Raw genomic sequence first — 27,368 nt, forward strand, 5'->3', positions numbered from 1 at the left:
TAATTTTGTATGAGAACAGACAGGTGACTAAAAAGTTGATATTCCATAATTTGCAACGTGCGGAATGAGGAAATTTTTCGGTAACATGGTATGATCGTATGAACTTCCTTAAATAGAGTTGCTCCTACTGTTTCGAGTTATGGTTATCGATTAAATTCATATTAGTACATAACAATTATGGCATTCAAGACATCGAAATGAATTTTTATAATTGCCTTTTTTATGTATGAAAATATGTAAATGCATTATCGAGGTGCCGGAAGAAATTGCTTCTTTAAAAATTTTAACATACTTATCGATAAGCATTTTCTTTTTAATTTTTTTTCTATGGGAGTGTCGTTCAAATGATTTGAAATATAATTTGCTTTGTAGCATTTACACAATGGATTTTACTAACAATAAAAAAAAGACGTGTGGCACTCGGGGACTGCCGCGGTAAAGCTATTGCATGCTATGCCTTCAAGCCACACCTCCGAGCCCGTCGGAGAGGGGAGCGTGAGGTTTTTTCGTTACGGAATTTCTGGATTCGGTCCCCGCGCTCAAGGCCCGCGATCGAAGCTATGCAATAGCTTAAAAATTTAACTACATATTAATCCATCCACTTCAACATCTCGAGTCTCGACAGTGTACACGAGAAAATTATAGTAGAAAAGTCGTAGAAATGTCACAAACGTCCATCCATCCTCAAAACTTTAGCATTTATAATATTAGAATGATGATAAAAGCTATCATTAAGTGTCTAACCATTAGGTGACCAGCTTTATTTTTTTAAACCTATATAAATATAAAATAAATAATAATCTTCCACAGGTGTAGTTCTAGAAAGCTACGGGTCTGGCAACATACCGTCGAACCGCGACGACGTTTTGGAGGAAATAGTCGCGGCAGTTAAACGCGGCGTTATTGTCGTCAATATCACGCAGTGTAACCGCGGGGCGGTTGCTTCGCCTATATATGAGAGTGGACGGGTAAGTGTTTGTTTTAATTTGTAATACGAATAGTGTCTTAACTCTTACCGAATAACGAATATTATTCGGCTTAGCTTGTATCTAATCAGATATTCGGTAAATAGTCGCGGCAGTTAAACGCGGGGCGGTTGCTTCTCCTATGACGGGTGAGGAGTGTTTGTAAAATAGTTTTTAAAATAGAGTGTCTCGCGGCTACACCCGCGTAAGACCTATTGTTTATTCCAAGATATACTACATCACTGCCAAGTGTCATCAAATTTTAACTTTTAATTTAATTTAATTTCTATTGATCTGTGAAATATACAATAAATGAATACAAAATAATTGACATTGAGAACAATTTAATGAAAAATTTTTATGAACATCTACTAGTTTCTAATTGAACAATTAGAGACAATTGTTTAATTGGCGCGTTAATTTGATTTATGATTTATTGCTTTAATTATTTCCTTTAATTTTAACAGTTTTGTGATACATTATGTCAAGTACTTGCTAAACTATTAAAAAATATTTCAATTAGTGGTCAAAATTCAATATAAATTATAATATAAAAAATTCTCACTAATCTAATGATATTTACTATTATTAAATCGATAAAATCTGCATAGTAGGTAATACAAAAATAGCGATATAATATGTTTCGTCGATATGCATTAGAATAAATAAGTCGGACAATTTAGATATAGGTGGAAGAAAATAATCTTAACTTCGAGATGTTTGTACCTTTGTATATGTTAAAGAACATTCTAACCTATTATTAAACATTTTTACATTTATGCTACTCTTAAATTATTAAAAACGTATTTTTTTTTGTGGATGGATAAATGGTCCTTATTTTAGCCATACACGCTTCGGTCTACCGTACATAATATATGTATAACTGCACAGGTCTCATGCTTATAGATAGGCCCAAAAAAATTAAACAGTCTATTCCCACACGTAACGGTCCACCTGTACAGGTATCCCTGCTACCTGTACAGGTGGACTTGCCAGGTGTATCGTATTGTGTTTGGCAGTCATTACACAAGATAATCAGAATAATAATAACAGATAATCTGTATTAAATTTTATATTTTAAGTTTTTTTGAAGTGAAAACTTCTTTAGCGGCGTTGAGCACTTTTTCTGTAATGGGTATAAAATCTTAAACTCGCGTCAGGACACGTGACCTGATCGAAAAAGCGTAAGACGGATACCATTCCAAAATATCAAACATGCTCAACGTTAATAATCAAGTTTTCACTTCTGCCGGCACTCCCCCAGTGCAACCCGTCTTTTTTTTTATTAATTTACAGTTGCTGTCAGAATGCGGCGTAGTATCTGGCTTCGACATGACTCCAGAAGCGGCATTGACCAAACTCTCCTATGTGCTGTCTAAAACTGAACTGAACTATCAAGAGAAAGTTGAGGTAATCCTAACTAGTAATAAATCTATACTATAATATGTTGAAATTGATATTTTTTGTTTTATGGCATTCAAATGCTTTATAAATATAAATTATGCTTGCTTATTACATAAAGATTTAAGTGTTAAAATCTATTCAGTACGTTGGTTAAAACCTATATTGACTAAATGTCTGCTCTTTAAATCAGTCAATAAGGTTATTAACTAAGGATATCGGTCAATAACCTTATTTACTGATTTTGTCAGATAAAATCAGTTTATAAGGATACTAGCGACCCGCCCCGGCTTCGCACGGGTATAAAATAGATAGCCGGGCGGCCGGCCGGTACCGCCGAAAACGCTGCGTCCCGCAATTTTAAATCTGTAATATCTTCGAAAATATTCACTTAAATCATACGGTGTAATGGGCCATATATATCTATATTAAATGAATAATGTATTGAAGGTATTTAATTGGTTAAGGATTAATGCTGTATTGGTTAAAATCGCATCGAAAATTAGCCATAATTTGTCGTAAAAAGTAAATGACAAAAAAAAGTTATTATGGGTTATCCATAAGAGATAGACATATACCATCGCGGACTTTTCTGTAGACCTTTTTAATGTGTATAATACTTAGTACATTATTTTGATAAAACTCGTAGGGTTCAGCCTGCGTTTGCAATGTAAGCGGAAAAAATGTAATTTTTTACGACATCATATTAGAAACCTCAAAAATAACAGTACTTCTCCACTATTTAATGGATGTTATTATACATATAAACCTTCCTCTTGAAACACTCTATCTATTAAAAAAAACCGCATCAAAATCCGTTGCGTAGTTTCAAAGATTTAAGCGTACAAAGGGACATAGGGACATAGGGACATAGGGACAGGGAAAGCGACTTGGTTTTATACTATGTAGTGATTGACCGACGCCCTTAGTCAATAACCTTAATAACCGTCAATAAGGATATTGACTGGTTCAGGGTTTTGACTGTAACATATATATGAATATTACAAATTACAAATGCGAAAGTAAGTCTATCTGTGTTTTCTTCACGCCTCAGCTACTGAACCGATTTGGATGAAATTTAGTACAGAGGAATTAATTCCTATTTTCTAATATTATAGAAATTTTCATAAAAATATGTTAAATAAGTAACCCATTAAAATTATTTGTTAATAACTAGTTCTTTTTTTATATTTTATATCACTAACGAAAAAATTGTCTTGTTATTACAGATGATGATGACAAATATAAGAGGAGAATTAACAAATACATCGTCGATATCTATAGAGGTAAGACAATTATAATTATAATTATCTGTTAATACATTTTCATAATTCTGTGACAAACAGCCAACATTTGTAAGACCAGTTTAATTATGTACTTAGTTAGTCTTTTTTATTTCTGTATTTCTTATGTTCGTTTTAATTGATTTTTTGAGTTATGAGAGAAAAATTACTAGAAAATCTTTCTAGTTTAGTTCTATGTTATAATATACATTTTTTATACCATTTCACTCCAATCAAACACGAATTCATAAAAATAAATATATTCTTCCATCATTCCAATATGACAGGCTGTCTGGTAGAGATCACTTGTAAGTGATAAGAGCGCCATTTAACATTCCTAAGTGCTGTTTTCTTCTCTTCTATGATATATCTTTGGTGTACAATAAATAATTTATTATTTTTAATTACAGGACAACACACTAATAGACGCGCTGGCATCCAGCCTAAACATTCAGTCCCCTAAAGTGCTGATAGAAGTTACTGAGAAAGTGTTCAGCGCTTTATTGCTGTACGCGATAGAACATGATGACACTAGAGCTGTGAAGAAGATGTTAGGTAATGTACCTGTACACCTAAATATATCTGTACCTATTAAACATAATATACCTATATATCTCTATACTTTACACCTACCTATGTTATAACATTCAGTCGTTTAAAGTGCTGATAGAAGTTACTGAGAAAGTGTTCAGCGCTTTATTGCTGTACGCGATAGAACATGACGACACTAGAGCTGTGAAAAAGATGTTAGGTAATGTACCTTTACACTTACACACCTATACACCTATATACATGTGTATATGTATATGTATACATACTCTACACATATTATGTTGAAACATACAGTCACTAAAGTGCTGATAGAAGTCACTGAGAAAGTGTTCAGCGCTTTATTGCCATACATCGATAATTTTGACATAATACATAATGTACATGATGACGATGATGATGAAGTCATTCGGTAAAAAAATAAGATTCATTAAATTCTATCTATCTTTCTATCTATCCTTTAACTATTGATTACAGATATGGGAGCCGATGTGAACGCACAGAACTCTGAAGGCCGAACCGTCCTCCACGAAGCGATTATAAAAGGAAACCTTTCGATTATTGAATATTTGCTGAAGAACGGCGCTAATGTTCATTTGAAAACTCGGTAAGTTAATATTAATCTGTTAGTAAAGAAATAGCCCCTGTATCGTAATACTATCTGCGACAAAAAGAGAAAAATGATAATGAAAGACAAAATGAATAAAAAATCTTTGGACAGCAACTTTTCTAATGTGCTATAGGGTGAGGTATATTATTAGGTGTGAAATATAAATGAAAATTTCATAATATGTTTACTATCACGGTTCATGAGATTCAGGACAGACAGACAGACAGTGAAGTTTCAGTAATAAGATCCCGTTTTAGCCTTTCGATACAGAACCCTAAAATCAATTCAATATCTTTTTAGGACAATTAGATCACACCTGCTCCATGAATAACACTCAATTATTATTTTTTCCGATTGATGATTTGATGAAATCTTTTAACCTATTAATTGACCTAATAAATTGGGCGAAAATTGGCACTTATATATTATTAATTGCCAATTTTCAAATGATTCAGTCATCTATGATATATTATTCTTACATTGCAGTCTTAGTGCTAAGTCAAACATATTTTTACTACTACTAGCGTTTAGCTACTTGTAGTAAAAATATGACTGACTGACTGACTTCTATAGACTACTATCGAAAACTAGCGAAGTAAATCATAAAATAACGTTAATAACAAATCGAATTAGTAGCTCCAGAGATTAATTTGAAGCAAATAAACTTATAATATTCCTGCAAATAAAGTTGTCGCTTTTTGTTTATTTATTAAAGTGAAACTTTTATTACATCGTCTCAAACTTTTTGGTCTGTGTAGCGCATGTCGCGTGACGGTCGGCTGCCGAGTAGGTATAAAGCAGTGTTCGGAGTCATTATCGTACAAATACGATAATTTTGTGCCTAAGTTTCACTTTTACCGTGGTTTCATAAAACCACACAACATTTATTTATTATTTATTTCTCGTCAGTTCTGGCGAGTCCCCGCTCTTAACCGCGGTACAACACGACAACCATGCTGCTATAAAGCTGCTACTACAATGCGGGGCCCAACTCTTACACACGCCAGTACGAGAACTGGTCTCATTGGCCGCTCGTGCTGGTCTAACTACGCGGCTGGCAACCCTGCGACTGGCGGGAGTAGACCTGGATAGTAAGGATGAACTGGTTCACACAGCTCTACACGAGGTAGGTAGAGATCTTCCTGAATGATGAAGTATTCCTAACGGATATATTACTGCGCAGTTGGTAACACTCCGCTAGGCGGAAGTAGAGCTGGATAGTAAATAAATAAATAAATATTTCAGGACAATTTTCACATACAGCACGATCTGATCCCATACTAAGCTTTCGCTTCTGTTATGGTAACCAGATAGCTGAAAAACATACATATATAATTTTAAATAAATTCTTATAATATAGATAATCAACACCCAGACACAGAGCATCACACTATGTTCTCACACAAATATTTGTCCCGGTTGGGAATCGAACCCACGACCTCTGGCTTGGAAGGCAGGGTCACTACCAACCAAGCCAATCGGTCAGTCGGCTCACCGGTCAGTAGAGATTAGCTAGGGCATAAGGCACTCCCATGAGGTTAGAGCTGGTTGGCTCACAATTTGTTTTGGCCTGGCGACGGGCAGCCGCTGATGGGGTCACGGAAGAATTCTACCATACCCGTGGCCCCGTCGTTGATGCGGATTGACGGAACACAGTGGGGTTTTGGTCGGTAGGAATCCGACATAACCCACGGCCCCTTCCCCGGAGGCCGTGGGTATCTATGCAAGATTTCTCCACTTAAAAAAAAAGGGCATAAGGCACTACATGAGGTGGGTAGAGACTTTGCTATATGGCCTTTACACGCACTGCAGGAACTACAACCACTCCTCCAGCTGCTGCTGCAGTGCGGAGCCCAGTTCGCAAAAAGTATATTTGATAAAAAATACGTCTCATCTGGTTATCAGTTGGGTGAAGGTCGATCTTAATTCGGATCTTAGACTAGTTGAGATGTTGCTCAATGATATATCATGCCTTTACGATATTTCACGTTGAATTCACGCGAGCTTTATTGTAATCCCAACTAATAAAAATGCGAAAGAAATTCTATCTGTCAGTATGATGAAACCTGGTACAGAGATAGCTGGAAATTTGAGAATGGACATAAGTTTTATGTAAGATATTCGGATGCGAATTTTTTTTGACTTCGCGAGCGAAGCCGCGGTCGGCAAGCTAGTTTATTATAAAATTACAGTAAATACCTATTTGAAAATATATCCTTCAACCTTTTCTAAAATGTTCAAAATTTTAATATTCAAATATTATTTCCAGGCAGTGCTATGCAACCATCCAGACACAGTTCGCTATTTACTGGACAATGGAGCCAATAAAGACATACAGGATATTCTGGGGTTCACTCCCTTGGACTGCGCTGAGAAACTCAAATCTAAACCTATTATAGATATGTTAAAAAATAATTGAATAATATATTTAATAGAATTTATAAGAAATCTCAGTTGGATCTTTAGTGACATATCACACTAGCGGATTGCGAGCGGTTTCAAAGCGGAGCGGGTGCGCAACGAATACGTTGCGGGCGCGCAACGAACACGCCGCGGTTGCGCAGCGAATTCGTTGCGGACGCGTCATTTTGTATACTCTCGCACAAAAGCCAGCCCTTCCGCCTTGCCTAACTTCCATTCAATATTTCCATCGTTTCTGTAGCACTCAATTTTTTAACCGTACTGTGGAAATGCACTTACTTAACAGTTAACTAAAGATGTAATAACAACTGGAGTTGTTAAAAAAAGGTGCTATAAAATTGAATTACTAGGACTTTTAGAATGTACCATACATTCCAAAAGTATGTAACGACTGACCAGTATAATCTCTCCCATAGCAACGTATGTTATAAAGAGATTTTGTGAACCTAATTATGAGCAAAGTGATAGTGAGTTGCTGGTTGCTTGATAAAATTTTCTATTCACTGCTATTTATCTAATAATAAGATAGCCCTGTTTTAGTTAAGGAGCTTTAACATTTATTTCACTAATGAACTTTCTTAATGAGCAATTAAGTTATCTGATTGCATTTCGACCAAGATTTAATAGATAAAACAATACCCTAAACATTAACATGTTATGAAACTCGTAAAAAATAATGATCTCATAATTATTATACTATCACAAGTTATAAGTAACAACCAGCACGGATTCCATTTTGTTAATGAGTGTACATGACTGCGACGTAAACGTTGCGCATCTGCCACGCGTCCGCAACGAATTCGCTGCGCAACCGCAACGTATTCGTTGCGCACCCGCTCCGCTTTGAAACCGCTCGCAATCCGCTAGTGTGATATGTCACTAAATCCTACTCGAATACGCACAAACAATTTCGAAAAAATCTAACTGTTGGAGGAATTTGGTTACAAATATAGTATGTTATTATAAATGTGTACAGTTTACAGTTTATATGTGAATTCGAGACTTATAAAATGATATTTAATTTTGAAAATGAAAATGTTATCAATATTGGTCATGTTAATTAGTTATATTATATTGAGTGAGTCATATTACCTACCTGTGTACTAAACCTTCTAATAAATAAAATAGTTTGAAATATAGTTCCTAATACTAGAAAGTCATGTTACTATAAGATTAAGTACAAACCAAAGCGTTTAAATTCACTTCCAAAAAGTTACTTTTAAAGTACCCATGTATTTATAAATATGATCTGTTTATGTTTTAACTTTTAATTATAATTTATGTTGCGTTTTCTGTTTGTTATTATGTTGATTAATATTAAATTAAATAGATATCTTATATCAAATAAATATCTATGAAGTTAATGTTACCATTGTGTTGTTGATAAATTATGTTATGTTCCACAAATTGTTTTACTGAAGTTAATAAATGATGTGTTTAATTTGTTGTTTTATTGATTTATCTGTATCTACATATCTAGATGAACTGGCGTAGAAGCGGTATATGCGATCAAACTAGCAGCTAACCTAACCTAACCAAGGAGAATTACTTTGAAAATAGATCAATAGAAAATTTTTATTCATGACATCATTCATGATCATGAGTTGTTTATGCTACGATTAGAAAGTTTTTTAAGACATTAAGATCTTAAAGGTGATAAAAAGGAAACGAGAGAAAAGAATTTTATGATCTTTGATTTATTTCCGCCTTAAATAGCAAAAAAAGGAAATCATTATTAAGAGTAAACTAAAGTTGCATACTCATTCTATTAGGTATTATTATAATTTGTGAAAGTTAAAAAAAAAATAAAACACCTTTTTGGAAAGCCACATTTATTAAAACAAACTTAACAATACAACAATACTTTTCTAAAACAAAAGTTATTCCTATTTTCTTTTCTTTAAGCCAGCAAGATTATTAAGAACTCTGATAAAATCTTCCGCGCCCAAACTACATGGGCCAAATTTGTCACAATCACTGCCTTGTAGACCATGGTCTGCTGCTTCTTCTAATGCCGTGGTGTTTAATATTGATGATAATAGGTTGTTCCTGCAATATATGAAATATAAAATATAAGCAAGTAAGTATTTAAAATTGTAATCATCGTTAGATTAAAAATTTTCGATAGTGTGCAATTTCGCGAGTCAGATATATTCTGACTCGCGAAATTGCACACTATAAGATTATAAGATTATATCATTATATATAGTAAGATTATATCTTACACACAGCTTACAGTTTATACAATTACGGTGACATATTCAAGACCTGCTGGTTTATGTTTATTAAAAAAACGAATTTTCAAAAAAAAAAAATATCCCACATCAAGAAGAGTGTGAGTGTCACTACGAGTGTCATACATAAGTGTTGGGAAACCCTGTAAAATAGATATCCCAATCTAAGCGGAGATAAACCGTACAAACAAAGAATCATTAAAATCTGCTCAGCCGTTCTTGAGTTATGAGTATTACTAGCATGACTTAAATCCTTTTATTAAGACTTTAATCTATACTTTAATCTATACTTGGAAATTAGAGGGTAGGTGTGTGACAGTAAACACATGTTTGATCAGCTGTTTAATTTAAAATATTATTTTCGTTTTCATCTTAATATTTTTTAAAAAGTTAATATGCTATAAATACCTTGGCCATTGGTTATTGTATCCTATAATTATTTCACTTAAACTTGGTAGCTATTAAAATCAGTGTCACAACAACATAACCTCACTTATCACTATCTTGCACTATTCCTTTGAATCATGGAATCTATTGCACAGTCCATGGAGCAAATGGTTGAAACATTCAATCACAGAATGGATGACTTCCAAAAGGATCTCCAAGCTATATCTGCAGCACCAATGGGTAGTCCCTCGTCGAAATTGGCTTCAGACTTTACTGTATTCCGAACCTTTGTGCTGACTTCATTACAATGCCTTCAGTCCGAAGTTGTTCTCCTTAAAAAGCTTGTTGATCAACAAGAGATGCAAACCAGGAAGAAGATACTATTAATTCATGGAGTGAAGGAGGATAAAAATGAAAAAGTGGACTCTACTGTAGCTGGTATCTTAACCGAGCATCTGAATATTCCCGATGCTTCAATAACATCTTTCAGCCGCTGCCATCGCATGGGACGAAGCAACAATGATAGACCCCGTCCCATAGTAGTCAAGTTTAAAGACATATCGCTTAAGCACAAGATCTGGTCTGCCAAGAAAGATTTGAAGGGATCTGGCATCACATTGTCTGAGTTTTTGACAAAGCCAAGGCACGATGTTTTCATGGCTGCTCGAAAGCGATTTGGTGTTGAGCGCTGTTGGACCAGGGATGGCAACATCTTTCTGATCGGGCCGGATGGGAATCGGCACCAAATTAATGCACTTGCAGACTTGGATGATGTTCCTGTCAGTGATTCTGCCTCAAACCGGCCTGTTCACAAAGCTCCAACTGCATCATCTGGATTCCAGCCAAAAGATAAATTGCCTCCAAGATCCAAAAGAGTAATCAAGAAATAGATCTTCAATACGTCAATATGGTGATATTGTTCTTTACTCTTCTTTTTTCTTGTCTGTATTTTGATATGCTTTTTTATTTCCTTCCTGATTATGGCTTTGGTATTATCATTTATAACTTCTATTGCTTCTCTCTATGCCACTGGACTTGTATGTTTTATGTTTTTATCTTTATTTGCCAAAATTGCTATTTCAAATCTCTGTTTGTGTGTGATATGCTCCTTCTTTTAAAATTAACTTCTATTTTTTTTGCGTTGGTAGTTAGAAAATGCTAGTTTATGTTAATAATATGTAAAGAAATAGTTCTAATTGGCACACTATATTTTGTAAACAATTATGACACTCACGTCAAATACCACAAGTCAAATGTCACCGTCACAAGTTTTTTTTATCATAGATACGTGCATTTTTGAATATTAGTTGATTAGCTGTAAGCAGTGTTTTTTAATATAATATTATTGTTGTTTTTCTTTTTTAATAGTTATGTAATGTTATTACTTATTACCATACTATCTAATGTTAAAGGTAACTGATGGGTAAAGGATAAACTGATAGATTGTTTTTAGGTATAATTGCTTATATATCACATATATTTGTATTTATTATTTTGATTATTTTTATAGGTATTGTTATTTATTATTATTTATTACAATTTATTTATCAACTTTTATTTTTATGTCTGACTCTAATAATGATAGTTTTGTCTCAGCGTTATCGTCCGATTCAAGCAGCAGTACGAATGATAGCTTCCAAAGTGTATCGCACCCATCTCTACAATCTTTACTCATAAACAACTTCACCGATTTTTCTAAAAATTTCAATGTCGTTCATATAAACGCACAAAGTATCCCAGCGCATTATCCAGATCTTTTACTATCCTTTGAATCCAATCCCAATATCCATGCAATACTGATATCCGAATCCTGGTTAAAGCCCACACTCCCATCTTCCTGCTACTCCATACCCGGCTTTCGACTAATACGCAACGACCGTATTGGAAGAACGGGTGGTGGTGTAGCAATCTACCTGCGTTCCCATATTCCTTTCTCAATTATTAGTTCTTCCTGTCAACCCCCTCCTCCTGATGCTCCTGAGCATCTCCTTGTCGAGATATCCCTTTCTCACACCAAAATGCTCTTAGGAGTATTTTATAGTCCTTCGATGCATGTGGACTATTTTGCGTCATTTGATCAATTGCTGGAGAATTTTGTACCATCCTATGACCACATAATACTTATGGGTGATTTTAATACTTGCCTGGTTAAAGATGATTCGCGTGCTAAAAGGTTTGTCTCAATTGTCGATTCTTTTAATCTCCACATACTGCCTCTAGATCCTACTCATTACTTCCCAAACAGTTCTCCCTCCCTATTAGACTTAATCCTTGTTTCAAATCCTACCCTTGTCTGTAAACATGGTCAATATCCCGCGGAAGCTTTCTCCTACCATGATCTCCTCTTCCTATCCTATAAACTGCGTGCTCCTAAAGTAAAACCTCAAATCCTCTTGCAGAGAAATTTTGCTGGAATGGATCTTGATAGACTGAATCAGGATGCGTGCAAGATTGACTGGAGTCTTGTGTACGATGCAAGTGACGTAAATGAAATGGTAAATGTGTTTAATTCTTTACTGGTGAATTTATATGACCATCATGCTCCTGTCAAACGGGTAAAAGTTAAACACTTACCAGCTCCATGGCTAACTGACGACATTAAATCGATAATAAATTCTAAAAATAGGGCTAAAGCAAAATTAAGATCAAACAACTCTCCTGCTAACCGGGACAAATACAATAAGATTAGGAATCACTGCAATACACTATGTAGAGATGCTCAGCGGCGCCATATCTATAATTCAGTCGAGGACGGCGACACGGCCAAGGTTTGGAAATTTCTAAAATCCTTAGGAGTTGGTAAACAACAGCAGCCTTCTCTTCCAAATAATATCAATATCGATCAGATGAACCAACATTTCACAAAAAATCTTGTTAACTTCGATTCAAATCATAAATCACTAACTTTAAATAATCTTTCTTCTTATCAAACTCCTAATTATCAACCGTTCCATTTCAGGCAATTCTCCGATTGTGATGTTAAGAAGAGCATTTCATCGATTTCTTCTAAAGCCGTTGGTGGTGATTGTATTAGCCGCAGTATGATCCTTCCTATTATTGATATCCTTACACCTGTAATAACTTTCATATTTAACTCTTCCATCTCCTCTGGCATATTTCCGGATGCCTGGAAAAATGCAGACGTTCTACCCTTACCTAAAAAAATCCATCCTGCATCCTTTTCCGATTATCGTCCAATCTCCATCCTCCCTTTCTTATCCAAAGCACTGGAACGTTTAGTCCACGAACAGTTAACCCGTTTCCTCAACAAAAACTCCATCTTAAATCCTTGTCAATCTGGCTTCCGTCCTGGGCATAGTACGGCTACTGCACTCACTAAGATCACTGACGATATTCGAGCGGGAATCGATGACAAGCAGCTCACTATTCTTACCTTACTGGATTTCAGTAACGCGTTCAACACTGTAGACTTTGATATCCTAGTGAGCTTGCTTCGCTCCATTAACATATCTCCAACGGTGATTGCGTGGTTTCAAAGTTACTTGCTGGGGCGTCAGCAACGAATCAAAGTTGATAGTACTTTCTCAACTTGGTCAAGCATCACTGCTGGCGTTCCACAAGGTGGCGTCCTTTCTCCTCTCCTCTTTTCCATATTTATTAATAATATCACTGTTTCCCTTACTTCGCTCTCACATATGTATGCAGATGATCTCCAAATCTATACTCGTTCAACTCTCGAAGATTTACCATCTGCTATTGGATTGATGAATAAGGATCTTGCCTCGATAGTAGCTTGGAGTAGATCATACGGTTTGGGAGTCAATCCATCAAAGACTCAATCTATTATCATCGGGAGTCCCAGTTTCATTTCGAGGATTGACTGGTCAATTCTTCCTCCTATTACTGTAGATAACACAATTATACCGGTAAGTGATTCGGTTAAAAATCTTGGTGTTATGTTTGATCGCACTTTATCTTGGCACAAACAAATTAACGAACTGAGTAAGAAGGTATTTGCTGCATCACATTCGTTAAGACGTATTCGGAATTTCTTACCCATTCCAACAAAAATTTCTCTTGCACAGTCCCTCCTCCTTCCCATCCTCGATTATTCCGACATTTGCTATACTGACCTTACTGAATTGCAATTGGACAAACTTGAACGGCTGCAAAATGTTTGTATAAGATTCGTATTTGGCCTCCGCAAGTATGATCACGTCACAGAATACCGTATGAGGCTCAAATGGTTACCCATACGTCTACGTCGCAACATGCATATACTTACATCTTTGTACAAAATCCTTTTCTATCCTCAAGCCCCTGTCTACCTTAAAGAAAAATTTGAATTTCGTTCGAATGTTGATTTAAATCTGCGCTGCACTGGCAATTTGCTATTGAAAATTCCTCCCCATAAATCAAAATTTTACCACAAATCCTTCCATATACAGTCGATACTTCTTTGGAACGCTCTGCCAATTGAAATCAGACGTGCGAAATCGCTGAACATATTTAAAAATTTAGTTTTCAACCATTTCTTCTCCCAAATAAATTGTTAGTATCCTTATATTTTATTTAATAATTGTATTGTATAGGTATATATATTATGTATTGTATGTATTGTATATTATGTGTACGTATATATTAATATGTATATAATGTATATGTAGGTATTCTTAAATTATATTTATTACATATTATTATGTATTTATAATATAAGTAGTTGTATGGTTTAAATATACTGTAATTCATTTTCATTGCTGCACCACCTATTGTTTTCACCTCTTTCTTATAATTAAAAATCCTACCCATAGGTTGCCTGGTAGAAATCGCTTAGTAGCGATAAGGCCGCCTTTTTTAGCTTTATAATCATATTGTCTGTTTCTTTTTTACGTGTATTTACATGGTGCTGAATAAAGTGTATTTATTATTATTATTATTACTAATATTATAAAGAGGAAAGGTTTGTATGTATGTATGTATGTATGGTTTTCACACATAAACTACTGGACCGATTTTGATGAAATTTGGCACAGATAATCTTTAGACCCTGATAAAGAACATAGGCTACTTTTTATTGCGAAATATGTACCACGGGTGGAGCCGGGGCGGACCGCTAGTTCATAGATATTTATGCAAATAACATATAAATACCGCATTATCAGCTTCATAGATCTCAAACTATTAATATCATGTAGATGCTGGCTGGATGTACAGGCGATTCTTTCCAAACATCCTCTGTTCTTCATCAACATTTCGTGGCTAAAATCTAACAGCGGATTGTAGTCTGCTTCATTATCTGAAACTAATAGATATATTTTAGTACCTATATAAAACTAGGTAACATGATTTAATCAAAAATTTTAACAATGATATTGAGGGACACTGCTATATAGAATATATAAATGTTATTTTATTTTTAATCAATTTTTAAGGGTACATATATACCCTTACAAACTTAATTAAAAATAAAAATATTATATTGTGATTCAAGAGGAAAGTTTTAGGATAATATAATTTATTAGGTTTTAGACAAAGTGGGCGAAGCCGCGGGCGGTAAACTAGTATTCGATAAACCTATAGCACCTTCTTAAATAAAATAATTCAAGAGTTGGTCATGACATTCCTTTTACAAATTGATGTAAAATAAACAAAATGACATTTATATAAAGATCATGGGGAAATGATAAATTTCGGGTTACAAAATAAAATTTTCAGTGTCCATAGTAATGTTTAAATAGGACAGGGACACAAAAAACCCGTGCGTAAGTATGTAATTTCATAATTTTCTATAGGAAAACAATAATTTGTAGTATTGTAAACCTCGTGAAAATTTTTAAGCCAATGTTATATACATGTAGTTATGTTATGTTACCTAGTTGGTTTATTGAAAACAACCCAGTCGTTTACTACAATATGAACTACATTTTTTTTTTATTTTTCAATCGTCAAATTCCTTATATTTCTGTGATTTATTGCGTCAAAGCAATTAACCGCGATAAAGGCGCTCTTTAAAAAAATAATAGCGTTCCCCGTTTTACTTTCTTGTTATGATAGTGCAGAAATTAATAGTGAAGAAATGTCAAAATCAGCCACTGAATTATACCTATTGAACTCGGCAGATCATGGAGCAAATGTACCTGATCGAGATATTCATAGACAAGGTGACGATATACGCGACGTTAGAAGATGAACAGAGTGGCGCAAACAAAAACCTCATTATAAAAATAAGATTTGGACCAAAAGTAGAGTTTATTATCAAAGAAGGTCAATTAGCTCTCAATGACGATAAGAAAGATGATGTTATGGAATGCGATGAAAACGGTCGAAGAAAATGGTCCCGTACAATCAGAGTTGGCAAATCATACCTCTTCCCATCATATCCAGATACTGTCCTTATGATACTCAGCAAGTTTCCACTCGAAATAGAAATATGGAACGACGACGAGAACGAAGTAGAAATATTTGTCGGTGTTGGCACTATGTATTGGGAGACAGAATTTTTCCACATGCTGAAAGAAACTGCAGAGGCTTCGAAACTACACGAACCACTGACAATCAAGCAGAACACACCCCTATTTGGGGAATGTTATTGTAAACGCGTTGGAGAAATTTCTTTCATACTACGACTGAGCGCTTTAGGAGAGAGCATCATAACAGAGTTCCAGCAACTGATGACAGATCCGGATGCATTTGTTTTTAGGACAAACAAAGCTCCAAGTATGTTTCAATGTAAGAGAATCGAAGGTGATGACAAGAACTTTTGTATGGTTGGTAGCTTGTACGAAACTACAACATTGGAAGATCCAGACGTGGTAGATAAAGCACAACAAAAGATTGAAATTTGTACTGAATTACAAAGCTGTGGAATGGGACAAAAAGACGCTGAATATAGGTGTCAACATGAAGGAACGGAAGCAACAGCTCAAAAGAAGACATATCCTATTAATAAAATAAGAATGGGTGATATTACCGGGCCATGCGGCAATACAAATTGTCCTTTAGCACACAAAGTGAGAACTTACATCAGAAATTTGGAAAGTTATAAGAAAGAAGCAGATGGTAAAGTAGATGGAACGAAAGATGTAAATGCAAGAAAAATCTGTGGCACCTGTGGTTGTAAAGACGACAGGTGGCATAGAGAGGAATGTCCTGAGAAATTAGAAAAAGAAGGTAAGCAGGGTAAAGCCGTATGCTCCGGTTGTGGAGGGATGGCACAAGCAGGAGAAACGTGCGAAGATAGAAAGAATAAAATGTTTGGAACAGGAGCTACTCCGAGAGGGTCAAAGACACAAGTATCTTATGTTTTTAGCGTAACAAAAGTTCCTGGTTTTAAAGAGTCTGTTTATGGCACAGATTACACGGTACAAAATTTAACCACCGACTATTATTTACAAATGATAGGTCAGACTCCTGCTGCCAATAGAGGTGGATGCTGTTGTAGCCAAAACCGACAAATATCAAATCTCAATCAAGCTAGGACTGCGTTAAGCGCCACTGAAATAACACCGCCCGACAATAAAGCTTCCACACGGAGTTTGAATAATAATGCCATGGTGTATAACGTGGAACTGAGTTCATCGAAAAGAAAAATTCCAGTCTTTAATTGTGTTGAAATAGCAGAGGATAAAGATTGTAAATGTAACCCTCCTAAACCATCGCCACCTTGCAAGACATTTGACTGTGAGTGTATACAAAAATCAGTTAACATAGCAGCAAGAAAAGCACACAAACCGTACTGTCCACAATATAAGCACAAGAGTAATTGTCCCGTGAATATGAAGAATGAGGAAGAAGAAAATAAGAAAGCAGATGTCGATGAAGACGAAGCTGAGCCACTACCGTATGGTCTGCCGCCTATCAAACTGGGTCCCTGTCCTGTAATGGGTAGGCCTTGTTCAGTGCCCGACGGGTTCGCCAGAATGTATAAAACCGCAGCCATAGCTCCCCAACCACCGAGCTATAGCGACGCTGGGAAAGTTTGTTGTTCTAAAGAGTACGAGCGAATCAAAAAGGCGATAAAAGACTACATGAAGTACGAAAAGGAACATGACTATAGATGCATAAACAGATTTAATGTGGACACTGAAAGACGATGTTGCGACAAAGAGCAGGTTCTGCTGTCCCTCATGGGGAAGAGTTGCTGCGGTGCTCACAAACTAGCCATCCAAGAAAAGGATAAAGAGGAACGAAAGAACGCATAGATTTTACATTGATATTTTATTTTGTAACCCAAGTGTATGATAAAATCTAAATACACTTATAATACCCGTAAAATTTGTCTTTATTTTACCAGTATTTTCTCTTCTTATTATTAATTTGGAGGAACTTTTTTAGGCTAATGTATTAGTAAAAAATGCCGGACTTAGGTATTTTGTCTTTTTTTGAATCTATGATACTCAAGAACATACTGTGTACCTTTACACAAAAGAGGTTTAAAACTATCTAAGAATATTTATGTAATTTAAACGATGCACAGATAGCTGCTGTTATTTAAATTTTTAAAATGATCATGAAACATTATTGATATAGGTAGTTTTGATAAAATGGGCGACGAAGATGATGGCGATAAGAAAAAGAAAAAGAAAAATGCTTCCAAGTACAATTACACATTTGGAGACATACATCCCGGTACGATTAATTTCATTTTAGATATTTAATTAAATTTAAACGGAGCATAATCTTGTTTAAAATACTAATGTAGTCATTTGTATGTGCCTAGTTGTCTTAATGTCTAATATAATTAATCTATTAATCTACAGGCGTAACAATTGGCCACAAGACGTGCAATCCATTTCTAAAGCCAGGATACCCCGTGCCCGCTGAAATGGGATGGTTGTGGAATGCAACGGATGTCCCAGGCTACAAGGCAAGGAACTTTTAGATAAATAGATGCCTATTATTCTCAGGTTATCTTCTGCGCATATGAGTCAAAGCCGCTTTTTTAAGTGCAATAGAGACTATAGCTTAGTTTAATCAAAAACAACTGCTAAAAACACAAAATTGTATCTCACTCTGCTCTCTGCATCTTTGGAATTTAGAAAATATACTGAAAAGTACTTAAAAATGTGTTTTTCTCAATCTCTTTCATCTAATTATCAAATTATTTTATAAAGCCTCGTCGTGGATGGACGCCAGGCGTGATTGGGAAGAGCGTGGCCAAACTGATGACGTTCAAATGTCCTCGCGCCGGTCAGGACAAAGACAAGAGTAAGAAGAAGAAGAAGAAAGGCAAGCAGACGGGAGCAGACATGGGCGGAGGGGACTCGGAGCCCGATGAGCCTCTGGAGCCAAAACCAGCGTTGCGAGTGCAGAGGAAAGGCGATGTTTTCACTATACAAGTGAGTTAGATACTGGAAAAGTACGCACATAATTGATTTACACTCAATGAGCACACAAATTAAACAATACCAAAAATAAGCAGATATTTAACCCGATTCGGGCAGTTATGAATAATCTTTTCATTCGAACATAGGTTACATTTTCTATTGATTTATCTGAAAAGCGAAAGTTAACGAAAATGAGTTACTACATAATCACTTACTTTTCTTTTAATTTCTTAACACAATCGATTACGATCAAAAATGTTTCGTTAATTATACCTAAGTATTTCTAAAACTAAAAAAAAACATAAATATTTCTTTCGTTGCGAAAAAAAGGCATATTTCATGTCAGATAAATCTCTTCATCACTTTTAGGTAAATCCATTGAAAGATCTAACAGAGATTGCGGACAACGAAGACCCGTACGTAGACTGTGATCCAATGGTGTTCAAAATTATCAAAAAGCGAAGTCCAGAGGAACAGGCGAAGGTAGAAGCGCGAAAAATGGTAAAATTGAAGCGTCAAAGAGACGCTGAAATTCGCAAAGCATTGTCCGAGGCTGTTGAAGATATTTGTAAATGTGCATACATGGATGTGTATTGTAATGACATGAGTGCAATCGATAAGGTGATAGATAGCTGTCCTGCGTTCAAGGAGCCGCCCTGTGTGTGCCAAGAGGAGTCTTTAAGCTCTTTATCCAGCAATGCTACATGGGACATTGAATACACCCCGCCGTTTGGTTGTTTCGACTTAGCCCCGCGGAAAAGGAAGAATTTTATCCACGTCGAAACTCAGTATATACCAGCGGATGCAGGGATAGTTGAGCAACCGAAAATTAAGTGTAAAAAGTCGTGTGCCTCGATCAAGCCTCCGAAAAGAAGAGTGTCAAGGAAAACTTGCTGTGGTCCCTGTCCGTAGTTGTCTGTTTTGGGCGTCTAAATTGATTTTTTAATAAAATTATAGGATAAGTAAATTCAGTTTTCGTGTCGTAATTTTTGGCATTTGTTGTTTAAATGCAATCAAAATATAGTTGTTTTATATCTATTGATGTTTTTTTACTAAGTTTAAATAAGTAGAGTCACGTTTAAAATAGCACAGATTATAAATACCTCTAGAGGAGCGATCCCAGGGATTGATACCATGCGTTTTGGAAAGTAGCGGTGAAATAACAGTAGTTATGAATAATATCAGACCACCGACGAATAGCGAAGACAAATTCACATTGATTTTTGGGAAATTCTGAAATAAAATTATTGTTTAGGTTTCTCGTTTTTTATGTTATTATTAAAATTGTTCTTTGACCAATGAGCAAAAATATTATATTAACATAAGGAATAGGTACGAAATATATAAAAGGAAAATTATTTACCAGGCCATGATGCGCATACGGTGTTCCAGGATCCACGGGAGATTTTACTGGTATCTTTAGAAATGGGAGTGAAAAATCCAAACCCACCTAAAATATTAATATATTGATCAATTAGGATTAATGTTAGATTACTTCATAGTTTTTGAACAGAATTTTCGTAATTTATAAAAAAATAATTCTTATTTAGGTATTATGTGAGCAAAAACAACGCATAAATTATTATTGCTAAATTAAAATAAAGCTAGGTAATTGTAATTGATAAAAATACTGCATTCAATAATTATTAACAAAAAACTTGCCTCAAAATCCCCTTTGGTGCCTTCAAATGAAAATATTTTGGCACTTCTCGGCTCTTCAGTTCTATCACAAAATACTGATGAAACACAGCATAAAATCAAAGCACACTTCACTAACATTTTTGAAAAATTAAAAGAGCAACGGGATGTTAAACTTTACAAATTACAGCTAATTTAAGCGTGAGTGCTCTTCGCGCCAAAATGGGGAACCGTTTGGCGCCATTTTACGGTGAATTTACAGAAATAGCCAAGGAAAGGCGAAACAAAGGTTTCCGCGTATTGTTGCAAATGATAAGAAGTCAAAGCCTCTATTAACGGATATAGACTTAATTAGATATAGACACGCACATACATACCTACTTTGATGTTATCGAAGTTTGTACAATTGTTTCGTTTCTGTGGTCTTCAGGAAGCTTTCTATGTTAACATGCAAACGAAAATAACATATTATAAAATAACAGTTTCCTAATTCATACATTTCTTCTTTCAGCAGCATCGATGGCGTAGTATTACAAAACATACCTACCTAGTTTCCACGAGTCCTTCTGGTACGATTAAGTTTTTGAACCCAAAAAAGGGAACTTTTTACATAACAAATAATATATAACGACTATATCTTAACGACTTTTAATATCTCGACAAAACACAAAACAAACAGATGCAGTCTTTTATAAAAAGCATAGAATGTCTATGTCTATAACTTCATAGCTCTACATCTAACAAGTTTGCATACAATTTGTAACATTTTCACGGTACATGAGTTTAATGTCTCATTTAAATTAACAACAAAACAACACAAAAAATGATGTAGTTTTAATGACTTAATAATAATATACTTTGGCTTCAGAAAACATCTTCCTTGTTGAAAGCATTCATAGCTCATCGTCGTGAGTAAAGCCGAGTGGTTTGCTATATCGTGTAGAAAGGAACAGTAGGTATGTATTTACTTATATATATTTATTTTTTTTAATCATGAGCAAAAGTTCTATAAAAGTATAACAATTTAGCAAGAGCCCACGTAGGCCAGACCTTCGTTGCCTATTTAATAAAAATTGAGTTTCTCGTTGCCGGACACTTATGACAATTGCTTCCCCCTGCCAGACACCCCTAAACTTTAAACTATAATAATTATTAATAGGTACTTTCGTTATAGTATAAATGCTTATATATGTTATTTGGGGACCTATAAAAAGATGTTACCTCAAATTTGACGACGCGGTTGGCGCAGTGGTAAAGCAACTGCCTACTGAGCCGACGGTCCCGGGTTCGATCCCCGGTCAGGGCAAATATTTGTGTGATGAACTCAATTAAGCGCGAGGTAATAGTCTAAGATCGAACCTAGATCGACCATCACCGGGGTGTTAATAGCATTCTATTTTATAATAAACTAGCGGTCCGCCCCGGCTTCGCCCGTGGTACATATTTACGTTTTCTCTACATAAAAACCATCCTCGTACTTCAAGGAATATAATAAAAAAAGAATTATCGAAATCGGTTCAGCCGTTCTCGAGTTATGCGCTTACCAACACATTTTGCGATTCATTTTTATATATAAGATTAAGTTTATTAAAAAATGTATTAAAATAGGTTTGCTGGAAAAAACCAAGACAGGATATTTTTAATTATTACCTAATTATTAAAAAATCAATCTTTTTTTGAAACACAATTTATTTTAATATCTACGGTTTTTAATAGACTAAATTTATTATAAAATAGGTCTCATCCTATTAACACCCCAGCGAAGGTAGATCTAGGTTCGGATGTTCAACTATTACAACATTTAGACCAGTGACGATAACGTTTGAAAAATGACAAAACTAATTTTCAATCGAAAATATCAGCTTTTTGCAAAAAGTCGGGAGGCCTTTTGTTCGTTGAAATGTCTACTGTAAATTTATATTTAGTAATCTGCATATCATAGAGATACCTACACTTCGCAAATTATCGACTTGACTAATAGCTGTTAATACGTATATCTGGTGCTGTGTTTTAGGATTTATTATATTACTAGCTTACCGCCCGCGGCTTCGCCCGCTTTGTCTAAAACCTAATAAATTATACACTAAAACCTTCCTCTTGAATCACTTTATCTATTAAAAAAAACCGCATTAAAATCCGTTGCATAGTTTTAAAGATTACAAAGGGACATAGAGACAGAGAAAGCGACTTTGTTTTATACCTACTAGGTATGTAGTGATAACCATAGTTATAGCAACATAAAAAATTTCCATGTTTGAGTTGCATAATAGAATAAAAATTATTTCAATATGAATAGGTACATATGTACCTAAGTACCTATTTATTTTATTGGATTGAATTATAAATGATGTTGTATTACCTAGGGGAAGTTGGGAACACTTGATCCCCCACTTTGATTTTCTGATCTCATGTGTACATTTTTTCATACATAACACCTGTTTTGACTAAACGATGCATAATTTAACCAAGTACCTACCTAGTACCTACCTGTACCGACAGTATCTGTGTATGTTTAACAATTAGGATTATACAATACTAGCTGTGCTCCGCGGTTTCACCCGCATTGCTTCGCTCCTGTTGGGCTTAGAGCGTAATGACTGATGATATATATCTAATAGCCTTCCTCGATAAATGGGCTATCTAACACCGAAATCTCTCTCTTTCTTTTTCAAATCGGACCAGTAGTTCCTGAGATTAGCGCGTTCAAACAAACAAACAAACTCTTCAGCTTTATGAATTATGATATTATGTACCTAGATGTTAGATTTGTAAAAGTTATTGAAATGAAACTGGCAAAACGGATTTGCACCAAGTGTCCCGTATGTAAGGGAGATAATAATATAATCCTACTTGTTGGACGATCTGATCCATGGCGGATAAATAGGTGTGTCGTGTGGATAATGTATTCCACAGTAAATAATGTAATTATAAATAGCCAAATAGGCATGTAACATAAAAACAATTATCTCAATTGTTTTATATTGCATACATAATCCGTAAGTAGAGTGTGTCTTTCGCTTTCTACGTTTATTTTCCGTTTGTCGTATTTAAACGTATTACACGTGGTTGATATTAAATATTATTGTGTTAGCCTAAGAGCTAAAAATATATTTTAGGTATTCACCTGAAAAGTAAAGGTACTAGTTTAGTAGATATTATATTATATGTTGTACATATATGCAAGTAAAATACATAACTACTTAAAACCTAAATATTATGAACAAAACCTACATATTATGAACTTGAACATTGATTAAGATTTTAATTAAATTATCAAAAAAGTTAAAACGATATGATATTTTTACCTTTATAAAATCAAATAATGTATAATTACGAAATTTATGTAGAAACCCCAGTTGTGGGTAACCCCTTTTGTAGGAGTTTAGGTACCTACTCGTATATCAGAGTTAAATCAACCCCATTATACATATTGCACTATTGTCAAACCGCCTTTTCCTAGCTCTTTTACTTTTACCAAGCGCTTCACTTGATCTCGGAGCCAAGACAATTTCGATTGCGCGAGTCGTCACGGTGAGCATTGCATAACACGACATATGACAATAGTTTCCCCATAGTATTGTTCCAGAGCATCGCCGGAACGATATGTATATAGTGTTTATGCAAAGAAATGCGGCAGTGCCTGGACGTCATTGAGATGGCAAGCAAGATAGTTCTGTTGCTCGTCGCGTGCGTCGGCGCACAGGCTGATTATAGAAGCGATGGGTAAGTTTATGGCTCTGTTAAATGTCTAGTGAAAATAGAATGGTGGTAAAGTTCCAGTGACATCGCAGTTTTAGTATAAGACAATAAGCATGTAGTAGCATTTAGTAGAGTCATGTTTTTAACAGGTGCCAAAAGGTGGTTCGTAAGCTAAATCGTTCCCTATTCTGTAAAGTGAGTGAACCTAAAAGTATGATCTTATTTTTATGTTTCCAGAGGATTCCTCCCCAGTCCAACGTACCAACGAACTGAAGACCAGTTGGCAGAGCCTGCAGCAAGGATAGAAAGGAGTCGCGATGATCGAGATAACCAAGCGGATAAGTCGCAGAGGTTCGGGATATCTACTTACGGAGCCACGGTAAATTGTAGCTTTTTGTCATTTAGCTAGCCTTGGAGCATATGGTAGGTAGACAAGGGAGTTTGTAGCCAAGTAGCTGTTATAAACTTATGTAGCGACATAGCTATGTTTTATATTATACTAACCTACTCTAATTATATTCCGTAAAACTTATCTAATTGCCTACTCTGTCTTAATTTTTATCTACTTCTAGGGTCCATACGGTGCTACAGCTCCAGGCATTTACGGACCTCTGAAGATAGACCTCGGTGGTGTGCTATTGGGTTCCATCATCGGGTTTGGCGCTGTGGTAGTTCTACCCAAAATAATACACGCTTTCTCCTACGGCTACGGGGGTTACGGTCGCAGTGAGTTTTATTTAAATAAAGCTTATTGTATATTTATAACAGATGCCAAATAGGCAAAATTATTATTGCTCTATCAACCGACTTCAAAAAAAGAAGGTGAACCGATTTTGATGATTGTTTTCTTCTTTGGACGTAGTTAGTAACTTCCGGTTGGTCCCATTTAAATTTTATTCAGTTCTGATCATCTCAATACGGTTTAGTTTTTTATAAAAAAAAAAGTATTTTGCCCGTTAGTTACTTAGTCCAGAGAAAAATAATTAACTTTTATTTGTATAAAAATGAAAATTAAATTGAATACACACTAATTTAGGAAACAATGTTCTAATTTGTTCGTATTTCAGGTGCAGAATCAGATCTCAGCTCCATATCGGACCTGTTAGGCCAGTTCGACGAAACCCTAAGTCGTTACAACGTAGATTCCGCGTCTTGCATGCAGCGCCTGGCCTGCTCGTACATTCAACTCGCTAACGAGAACATGGTCACTGGAAACGCTACTGATTTTGATGTCATGCTCTCTTCTGTGGCTAGGTAATATTTTATGAGTCGGTTTTACTAGGAACCTGCTGATAATGACGCTGATACCCTACTTTTGACGTAGATTTTAAAACATCACTGGTCAGTGATGGATACAAAACGTACTCAGAAGTAAAATCGGTCGGTAAGCTTTCGCATAAAAAATAGTTAAAAGGAGACGCAAAAATATTATCTGTGTAAATAATTGACGTACAAAAAACACAGACTCAAAATCACACTTAATAATTGTCCGAAGCAAAACTCTGCCTACGACTGTATTAGGCAGAGTTTTCAAATGATCGTATTGTTTACTAGCGGTCCGACCCGGCTTCGCCCGTGGTACATATTTCGCAATAAAAGGTAGCCTATGTTCTTTCTCAGGGTCTAAAGATTGTCTGTGCCAAATTTCATCAAAATCGGTCTAGTAGTTTATGCGTGAAAACCATACATAATACATACATAATTACAAACCTTTCCTCTTTATAATATTAGTATAGATTATTGTATAGCTCATAAGGGCCACAAAATAAGGTTTTAATTTCAATTAAACGCCCGGATATTTTTGTCGACCTAACAGGTTATTCTAGTTGTATAAAAATAGTAATTTTATATTTCTGTGTTCAGTCGATATGCCTCTAAGTTTAAGATAGTAAGGATTTATTAATAGATGTTTTCTTTATACATTTTCTTACAGAAACTCTCTCGTGCGCCGTTTATTCGACGGTACATCAGTCTACGATGCAATATCAGCCGGTCGGTCGTTGGACACAGACTGCGAACAACGATACTCAAAGTGTAAACTAGATAGAACCACTGTTGTTAAGATAATCACACAAATTGTACCATCATAGTTATTTTATTTGTAATAATGTTATGATTTTTTTACTGTTTATATTTGTAGTCTGTAGCACTTTTCTGAGATATTGCCAATTAAAGTCGTAGTTACCTAAGCATAAAAATTCTTTGGAAATTACCATCCTTAATCAACACTATAAAGTTTTGTAATAACCAGTTGTGGCATTTTCAAAACATTAGAAAGAAAGAAGTCCTTTCAGCACTAATTAAAGATATTAAAATTAGAAAGATTCACAAGAGCGATACAATTATTTTGAATAATTAGCAGCAGTGCGGTGCTAAAATACTCAGCGTGTGGCACAATTATTTTAATTACCTCTCTTTAAGCTTTTTAAAATTTTTACTTTCATAATTTGTTGTTTCAATTATACTTTCCTCTTTTCAACTTAATCCTTGTAATATAAAAGGTAAATAAAACTTTTCACTTATATTAACCAAGTTCTGAGCAAGAATACACACAATGAAAAACGCAGTTATAAATTTAACAATTTATTAAATCAACACCAAACCCTATCTACATCTGATATGCTCGGCAACTCAATTTTATTCATTCCATACAAAATACAACCTTGCTTATTGCCTTTTAAATATATTAACTATAGACTACGATCAAAATATTAAAGGTTTTTAAAAATAAACTCCTTCCCGACATTCCTCTAAAGAAAAATAAACTGTTTCGTCTCCTTCTTCATAACGTAAAAAAAAATCATAAGAGAGAAAGAGACAAAACACAAATGATTCAAAGTCACATATTATGATACTTAAGATATTTCCTTATCAAGGTTTAGTTTTTACCTTTA

At 35.0% G+C, this 27,368-nt stretch overlaps 5 protein-coding genes across 6 annotated transcripts in view; 4 read left to right on the forward strand and 1 right to left on the reverse strand.

Annotated features, from left to right (window-relative positions):
* Positions 1–8,670, forward strand: part of LOC149480633 (uncharacterized) — a 52,505-nt gene extending 43,835 nt beyond the window's left edge. The window contains exons 7-14 of one of the 2 annotated variants that reach the window (XM_089706709.1): positions 811–968; positions 2,262–2,375; positions 3,596–3,652; positions 4,060–4,204; positions 4,676–4,805; positions 5,718–5,934; positions 7,078–7,261; positions 8,097–8,670. In XM_089706709.1, coding sequence (XP_089562835.1) covers positions 811–968; positions 2,262–2,375; positions 3,596–3,652; positions 4,060–4,204; positions 4,676–4,805; positions 5,718–5,934; positions 7,078–7,227 — 971 coding nt within the window. In that variant the 3' untranslated portion in view covers positions 7,228–7,261; positions 8,097–8,670. Of the gene's footprint in view, positions 1–810; positions 969–2,261; positions 2,376–3,595; positions 3,653–4,059; positions 4,205–4,675; positions 4,806–5,717; positions 5,935–7,077; positions 7,269–8,096 lie in introns of those variants that run through there. The other variant, XM_089706710.1, reaches the window with a different exon arrangement.
* A 395-nt stretch (positions 8,671–9,065) lies between these two features.
* On the reverse strand, positions 9,066–21,144 carry LOC149480634 (uncharacterized). Its single transcript, XM_089706442.1, has 5 exons — positions 20,800–21,144; positions 20,501–20,587; positions 20,241–20,370; positions 14,963–15,113; positions 9,066–9,278 (listed from the first exon to the last, which is right to left on the reverse strand). The coding sequence occupies exons 1-5, from the start codon at positions 20,914–20,916 to the stop codon at positions 9,116–9,118; spliced, it is 648 nt and encodes a 215-aa protein (XP_089562568.1). The 5' UTR covers positions 20,917–21,144; the 3' UTR covers positions 9,066–9,115.
* On the forward strand, positions 15,835–18,143 carry LOC149480635 (uncharacterized). The gene has a single exon (XM_089706438.1). The coding sequence runs from the start codon at positions 15,934–15,936 to the stop codon at positions 18,010–18,012; it is 2,079 nt and encodes a 692-aa protein (XP_089562564.1). The 5' UTR covers positions 15,835–15,933; the 3' UTR covers positions 18,013–18,143.
* Positions 18,189–20,089, forward strand: LOC149480636 (uncharacterized). The gene is made up of 4 exons (XM_089706440.1): positions 18,189–18,439; positions 18,571–18,677; positions 18,925–19,149; positions 19,507–20,089. Exons 1-4 carry the CDS (start codon positions 18,355–18,357, stop codon positions 20,047–20,049), a joined length of 960 nt encoding a protein of 319 aa, XP_089562566.1. The 5' UTR covers positions 18,189–18,354; the 3' UTR covers positions 20,050–20,089.
* Positions 21,145–24,264: 3,120 nt separating the features above from the next.
* Positions 24,265–26,911, forward strand: LOC149480637 (uncharacterized). Its single transcript, XM_089706439.1, has 5 exons — positions 24,265–24,498; positions 24,712–24,853; positions 25,047–25,200; positions 25,542–25,728; positions 26,408–26,911. The coding sequence occupies exons 1-5, from the start codon at positions 24,404–24,406 to the stop codon at positions 26,562–26,564; spliced, it is 735 nt and encodes a 244-aa protein (XP_089562565.1). The 5' UTR covers positions 24,265–24,403; the 3' UTR covers positions 26,565–26,911.
* The last annotated feature ends 457 nt before the right edge of the window (positions 26,912–27,368 follow it).

This window comes from Colias philodice, chromosome 18, assembly GCF_061535455.1.
Source record: "Colias philodice isolate Cphi_HAF_F1 chromosome 18, ilColPhil1 Martin Lab GWU primary, whole genome shotgun sequence".
Lineage (NCBI taxonomy): Eukaryota > Metazoa > Arthropoda > Insecta > Lepidoptera > Pieridae > Colias > Colias philodice.